The sequence below is a fragment of the Aquila chrysaetos genome, chromosome 1 (genome assembly GCF_900496995.4).
Source record: "Aquila chrysaetos chrysaetos chromosome 1, bAquChr1.4, whole genome shotgun sequence".
Classification (NCBI taxonomy): Eukaryota; Metazoa; Chordata; class Aves; order Accipitriformes; family Accipitridae; genus Aquila; species Aquila chrysaetos.
The window spans coordinates 30,451,894-30,459,664 of record NC_044004.1 but is presented as its reverse complement, the minus strand read 5'-3'; the positions used below and the strand labels follow the sequence as shown (position 1 = coordinate 30,459,664).

Below are 7,771 nucleotides of genomic sequence, written 5' to 3'. Positions count from 1 at the left end.
AGTCTTTGGCATCTTAGGATGTTTGTGGAAACTAAAAAAAGGACCCCTTTTTCACCGCAGGACAGCTTGTGAAAAATCACACCAGAGGGCTTGACTGTACTACAAACACATCACAACTCTGGGTAGGGGTAGGTTATTCTTTGAATTGCCTGCATAGGGAACCTTTTTTTAAAGTTTCATATATGGCATGATGTTTCACTGGAGTTCACATGAACAAACTACCTTCTCCAAAGGCATTTTTTTCCCTGAAATTAAATGGTTGGGTGTCATATACTGATCATGAATTATGTGGTATAATTGGGTACGTTTTCATCATGCAGTTCCATTTTTTATACATTGTAGTGGAGTCAGCAAAGGTGTTTTCTACCCAAAACATTTCTAGATACTTGTTTCTCATAGAACAAATTTGTATTGTAGTACCTCTTACTGGGCATCAGTATCTTTCTTCATTTCTGTTTTGTTTATTTGGCCATTTAACACACTTCTGGCTGACGTTAAAGGACGTGGTAGAACTCTTAATAGTTTCCTTTGACTGCAGACACAAGGAAGAAGAAAGAAACTACGTTTGTGGAAAACACCCCAAAGAGAAAGCAGGAGTAGGTATAGAACATAAAATCTCTTAAAATACATCAACACAGATCCTCAAAGCGGTTTTCCTGGTAGAAACCTTTAAATAGACATCTCATTGAGCTGGCGGTCACGTAAAAATCTATCTTGAACACTGGAAGCTCACCCAAAAAGGCTAAGTCCCGAAAATGGCTGCCAGCCTTCCACTGCTCCCAGGAAAATCTTTACCCACCTCTGGCTCTGGTTGGACAGAGAGGGTGCTCTGAACCTGTTCTCTGCTTCGGTTCTGAGGACAGAGTGCTGGCCTAGATAGCATTTTGACTTCTGCCCTCAAAGGTAAAAACTCCCATGAGTCCCAGCCTCCGGAAGGGACCTGGCAGTTTCTCCTTACTGCTGCGCAGAGGGACAGCAGCAGTTGGGGCCTGAAAAAAAGGCTTCTCCCAAGGCCCTGAATAGCTAAAAGGCTGAAGGACACCTCTCTGTGAGCTGCATAAACATCTGACTCGCGGGTCACACTCCAGAAACCCACAACAAGATATCCAGTTTACGGGAACCCTTTAATACAGTTCATTTTCTAGCACAGTAGTTGTAAATTTGCACCTGGGATAAAATAAGCTGTAAAAACAATTTAGATAATTTTGTTTTGTAATTTAACCACTATGCTTTAAACTGATTAACCTCATTTTGTCTTCCGGCTAGTAATCCTTTTTTTCAACATTGGCATATGCAGAACTAGGTGCGATCTATACAGTATTTATAAAGTAAAAAAGCTATTTGTTTTCTTAGAAAAGCACCTACTGTTTTGACAATACATCTGAAAAAAACCCCCAACCTTCTAAAAATGGTAACTAAAGAGTTGGACAAGTCATAATATATCTAGCTTTTGTCCATAGCACTCAAGCATAAAGCAGAAGCTCAGAGATACATAATCTCTGAGGTAATTCAGTCTGAGAGGAGGATAATTCTACTTGTGTATAAGCCCAGGGGCCCAGTGGTTAACCATCCCGAATCCTTTCTTGGCATTCATTTTTCAAATCAAAATAGTCAAGAAGGCTATTAACTTACATATTTTTCTAGCATCATAAAGTTATATGCCCTAAGGTTAAAATAACAGATTGGGGTTGGAACAGCACAAAGACGTAAGTCTGAGTTTGGAAGAGGGAAGAATGCATTGGGATAGGAATATGCATGGAGGAGACTGGAGGGAGAGAATTTAATTTTGTTACTGGAAATCTGGCGATTCCACATTATTTGTGTTTTTCAGTGTTCTGAAACAAGCTGAACCTGCAAGAGACCTACGAAGACCAATTAAGATAGCGGATGAACTAATTAGTTTGTCTTTTCGTTATTGCTGATAAACGCACTATGCCAGAAAAAGTATTCTTGTTCTGTGCTAGAGGAGGGTGCCCAAGCGGAATACTACGTAGAACACAGATTTGCAAGCGAGCCATCCATTCTCTGGGGAGAAGGAGCTGTAGATGCGTATTATGGCATTTTTTCTAGTTAGCTGTGAAACTGATTTTGAGATCAAGAGCTTTTTAAAGGAGAAATGGAATTTAGTTTGTCATGTCTCCAGCTGTGTATCATAAAAGTTGCATTTATTAAAAGAGAATATTTCTTGTTGCTAGCCCATCAACCACTGGGTTTGTTAATACTAACACAAGAAATACAGCATTATAGGACAGGGAACAGCAATGGACGTTTCACCTTTCCAGTGCTGTATGTTTAAAAAAGTCTCAGCAAAACCGTTGTTCTCTCGGTATTAACAGAGATACCAATGCAGCAGAAAAGAGGTAGCGACATAAATAGCAACACTGAATTGTTCTAACATTTACGAGGAGCAAGACCAAAGAAGCTCCTAGCCTTTCCAGGAAAATGGCAGGCAAAACTGAACTGTCAGTGCTCACATGTCCCTGCTGGTACTGGCCAGGGCTGCAGACTGCAGCACAGTTTCTAATACAGACGGTAGATGAGAGAAACACGTTAATGTTTGTCAGAATTCGGCACTGCCAGCAGAAAGAGGAGCTCCCTACCGGCTCCTCTCCCAGAGAGGTACCCCTGCTGCCGCTCTCGCGGTGTCACAGACCTGGGCGGGAGAACTGGCCGACGCTAACCCGTGGGGAGACCAGGCCCCGGACCGGCTAGCAGGAGCGCCGGGCGGGCAGCCCTCACCAGACGCCCAGGCCACGGCGGCTCCTCCGGGGACGGGCGGCGCCTCGAGGAGCCACCACAGCACAACACAGCCCCCGCGGCCGGAGGAAAGGCCTCGCCGCCGGTAACCCCGCCTGAGACACCTGGCCCCCCGCTGCCGCCGGCCGACGACCCAAAGCGACCCCGCCGCCGCCCCCCCGGCTCCGGCACGGGGGAGGGACGGCACCGCCCGCTGTGCCCCGCCCCGCCCCTCCCCTCCCCGCCGGCGGACAGCCAACCCGCGCCCGCCGCGTCATCGCGCGGCGCCGCCGGCGCGCCGGGCACGTGCGGTGTGTTGTGGCTGTCAGCACTGCCCACCGCCATGGCGGCGCCGGCGCCGGAGCCGCAGCTGCGGCGGGTGTGCCGGCAGGCTTGGGAGCCCGTGCTCGCCAGGGCGCGCCGGGCCGTCGTTTTCCTGGACGCGGCGTCCGCCGAGGCGCTGCACTGGGGCGGCGGCGGGGCGGGCGAGCTGCTGGCGGCGGGGGCGCTGGCCGTCAGGGCGCTGCCCGCGGAGCCGGAGGCGGCGGCGGGGGCGGCCCGCGCCGTCTTCGTGGTGAGCGGGGCGCTGCGGGGCGGCACGGCCGCAGCCGTGCGCGGCGTGCTGGGCCAGGGCGCCGTGCGGCACTGCGTGCTGGTGTCCGGCGGCGAGGCGGAGGGCGGCGGGCTGGCCGAGCTGGAGGAGACCCTGCGGCGGTGGATGGGCGAGGGAGGCCGCGCCGAGGTGGTGCCGCGGGGCCCGCCGCTCCTGGCGCCCGTCTCGGCGGAGCTCTGCCTGCTGCCCGCCCTGGCGGCGCTCCTCCCGCCTCTGCCCGGCCCTGGCGGGCCCGGCCCCGCGGAGGTCGGGCCGGCCGCCCTGCCCGCCGAGCTGCGGGCGGCCGTGCGGGCCCTGGTGGGCGACCTCGACGCGCTATTCACCGCCCTGGGCCTGCGGGAGGAGAGCTTCGCCGTGGGGGCCCTCAGCAGGGTCATCGCTGCCGAGCTGGCGAGCTATGCCCCGGCCAGGAACAGGAGGAGGACGGCCGTCAACAAGGCCTCCGTCGTCTTCGTGGACAGGACGTTGGACTTCGCCGGTAAGAAACCCGCCGCTGGCGGGGGCTGCCATCCCTGTGGGCCCGCGTCCACCCCATCCGGAGGTTTTCGGATAGTTGCAGGAGTCCTCGTGGCCCGGGAGCACGTGTAACACCACGGCCGTGGCGGTTGCTCACACATCCTTGCTCCCCAGTGGGTCACGGAAACCAAGGGTGAAGCAGGAGGCTCTGCTGGAAGCACAAGGCTTTGTTTCTGGCACTTCCACGTTGCTGCACGCTAGAGACCTTAACTGTGCCTGTGTGTCATCCCAGGGCATGAAGGAAATGGCCTGGTGGATTACTGTGAAGCATTTCCCAGTGTATCTACTTGTCGCCCTTAGCATTATACCTGTCTAAACAGATATACATCTATATATACTCTTAGCTGTATCTATATGCCCGAAAGTGTCTCTCTGTGTGTATATATATGTGTTTTTTACATGCTATGCATTATACTTAGTCTTTGAGTGAAGCAATTGCACGTGGCTAGTGTTGTTAACTGGGAAAACATTATGTTTGAATGAAAACGATACAGAATTGTTTATACAACATGGTCCGGGAAGCAAATGAGCATAAGAATGGACCAGATGGTAAACTTAATACTGCCAATTAATGCAGAATTGATGCAAAAGTTGAGAAGCATAGAGAGTGGTGTGAGAGTCGACTGGGGAACTGTCGGAAGGAGAATGTCTAGTATTGTAATCAACCCGTGAGCTTGCTATGTGAGGTGAAGACTTTTAAGTTGGTAAGGTTGGTAAGATGTGATATCAAAAGGGCAGAAAGGGAAAGAGTGATTGAACGAGTCAGCAGCAAGGTGCTGGGCCAGTGACCCACAAAAAGTTTGTATCGGGCTCTCACTTCTGGAATAACCATCTTTCAGAGAAAACTAAACTCCGAGAATAATTGTTATAGGAGGGCCTGCATTCACTTACCCCATCATGTTATGGATAAACCTGCTCACATATACACCATGTGGGCCTGGTTCCATTTGCATTGCATATGGTCAATAGTTAAGGTTTTAATTTTGCCAGGTGACCCATAGCAAGTGTTTGGTACAATATTGCACCTGCAGCTCATCTGTTCCTGATTTTCCTTCCTCCGCCCCACCCTCAATTTTGGCTTTGTGTATTGTTGCACTGGTATAGGGTTCATAGCCATTGACAATGTGCTGAAGAGCAGCTATGGATCTGGGTGGTTAATGCTGTGCTGTGGTTTGGGAAGATTGCTGGGAAGGCTGCAGGAGAGCGGACTTGGATGAAGAGCCTTGAAATGAAACTGTGAGAGGAGTGCCCATTGGGGGTGGGAACCAGTGAAACTGCGTAAGGATTTGTGCACTCAGGTGGTGGGAAGAGTTAAAAACAAGGAAAGGAACTGGAAATTGTGGGTGACAGGGAACTGCCTAACAAGGAGACTGTTGAGGAAGCATGAAGAGAGATAACTGGTACCAGCTTAAATTTGGGAAGTGAAGTCTGGGTTCTTGTATGTCAGTAGGAGAAGGTTTTTCGGAGAAAACATCAGGGCTGTGGTGGGGCAGCTTTGGAGGGGATGCATCAAAGCTCTTGGAGTAAGGATGAGAAATTAAAGTATTCATTTCTTTAGGAATATATTCTCTTCGGTATCTGTAACTGAGACCCAGATCCCTTCATGCAACCATTCTTTTGTTACCAGCAAATGTCTCCAGAATTCATTGACAGTTTCATTGAAGCCTTCCTATGCTTTGGACATGATCCCATACTCTTGCCATCAAGTACAGTGCAAACTGAAGGAGGAAAAATATAGTACATTTCAGAGGTAAAGCACTACATGGACCTGAATTTAGTGCCACACAATGAGATTTGTTTCATTGGTTTGATAGAAATTCGACAGTAAAAAGTACACAAAAAGAACAGCATTTACATTGTGAAATCAGTTGTCAAGAAATGGGAAAAGACAGAATTAAGTTGTATCTGAAACCATAATTTTCTTAGGTGTATTCAGCCTTTATATACTCTCTCCCCTGGCCCGCTACATCCAACTCCACTGCTTGGCCTTCAGGTGAATGAATCTGTTGAATTTCAGCCTTACACTTTGTAAAAGCTAAAGTTTCCTATCTGCAAGTTCCCAGCTTGGTATTGGCAACTGGGTCACTGGATTTTTTTTCAAGCTATGGTATGTATTTGCAGTCAGCAGTGTAAAAATAATTTTTTTTTTCTTTTCCCCCTCAAATAACAGCTCAGTGCCGGTGGAAGTGTTTGAGGTAGACTTTCTCATTTGCAGCTCATTTCAAAAAACTTTTTAAATCTCCCCTCTCTAAAGATGAAAGATTTTGCATTTAATTTGTAAATGTCTTATTGATACCTGAATCTTGTCCAATGTGTGGGCTGCAGATACGAGAAATGGTTATGTATCCATGAATTATGAGAATGCTTTTATATTCCAACCACTTCCACAAAAACCTGGAAGTTCATTGGGGTAGGTGCTGGGCTACTCTCTGATAAAGTCAGGCTACTGCTTTGAACCAGGTGGCTTTGAATCACTCTGAGTAGGCTATCAGGAGGCAAATATTTTCTAACTCAAAAGACCTGAATGGAATACAGCTTTAGGTAGCTCTAGATGATGTCTAAAGGAGTTGCAGTAACAGATGTCTTATTTTTGGCTCACGTTCCGTGCTTATCTACAGCAAATAAGATGTTAGGCTAGAATAACAAATAGAAATCAATTAGTGTTACTGAAAACTAATAGTAAAAATCAAGCTATCTCAAAAGTGCTTTTTCTGGTGCTGCAATTGCAAACAACTGAACTAAGGGAAAATACTGGTACTTAAATATTAAAACTTTCCACTTTAAAGAACATACTGAAGAAGTATTAAGTACATTTTGGTAAACAACCTCTGTCAGTGACATGAAGCTGTATTATCTTTGTTGTGACAATTATTAAAAAAATAATCACATACAAAATGGTACATTTTTCTATCAAAAAATCAGAAGGCATCTGGCTAGGTTAGTGTTCTAGGTTCCGTGAAGCAAAGAATCTCTTCTGAGCTATTACTCTAAAATTTGGATTGAGCTCTATCGAATACTTTTTATGATCTATATTTTGTGTGTTCAGCATTACTTATGCATGCTTTATTTAATAAGTAGAGAGGAAAATACTGAATTAAGGTAAATAATTCTCCTTTTTTTCCTGTATGACATAATGTTCAGCTAAGCTGTTACACAGATCTTCTTTTTATGGCCTTTTCTGCCCTCACTGCAGTGGCATGGCTTCAACTGGGGATGACATGGATACTGCCTACCCCTGCAGTGTAGGATCTTGTGGATAAAGCAGTGCCCTGGAAGGTGGGACATGTATTTTTATGCCCAGGGGAGGTCACAGGCTTAGTACTTTGTGCTCATTTCTTGAATTCTGATTGTATAAAACTTTGTTACTGGTGCTGTATGTATGTGTAGTGCTTCTTTTTTTTGTCTACTTATTGTTTTGAAGTTCACTAACTTTGCTTTAAAAAGCAGAATAAATCCTCCCAGCTAGGGTGGTGCTCTCATAAATGACACTGGTTAAAGTCAGAGCTGACTCTGGCACCTTAATTCCCCTTTATTTTTCTCCTCTGATATTTGCGCCCCTAAATATTTGCGTTGCAATATCATATTGTAACCCCATGCTCCTTCCATGAGTTTCTTAGTCACCACCCTGCCAGCATTCACACCTTTTATGAAGCAGATTTTTCAGCTTCCCAGATTTCCTTTTTAATTCGTAAGCTCAGATACCTTTCAGATATTGGTCTTCAGAACAGCTTGACGCGTTTCTCTTTCCAGTCCCTTGGTGCTTTGTAGCATTTGGGATGTGGGCTGTTGTAAGTGCAGGGAACAGGGAGGTCTCACCTACTGGTAAGTGCAGGTGATTTTGAAATGCAGTACAGTGAGCGAAAGACAGAGAAGAATGAATAGCAGGGGGGTGTCTGTGCAGTTAAT

The 7,771-nt window shown here is 47.1% G+C and overlaps 1 protein-coding gene across 2 annotated transcripts in view; it reads left to right on the top strand.

Annotated features, from left to right (window-relative positions):
- Window positions 1-3,041: 3,041 nt before the first annotated feature.
- The window catches only part of SCFD2 (sec1 family domain containing 2), a 207,713-nt gene continuing 202,983 nt past the window's right edge, over window positions 3,042-7,771 (top strand). For both annotated transcript variants that reach the window (XM_030012465.2, XM_030012459.2), the window contains exon 1: window positions 3,042-3,827. In XM_030012465.2, coding sequence (XP_029868325.1) covers window positions 3,080-3,827 — 748 coding nt within the window. In that variant the 5' untranslated portion in view covers window positions 3,042-3,079. The remainder of the gene's footprint in view (window positions 3,828-7,771) is intronic.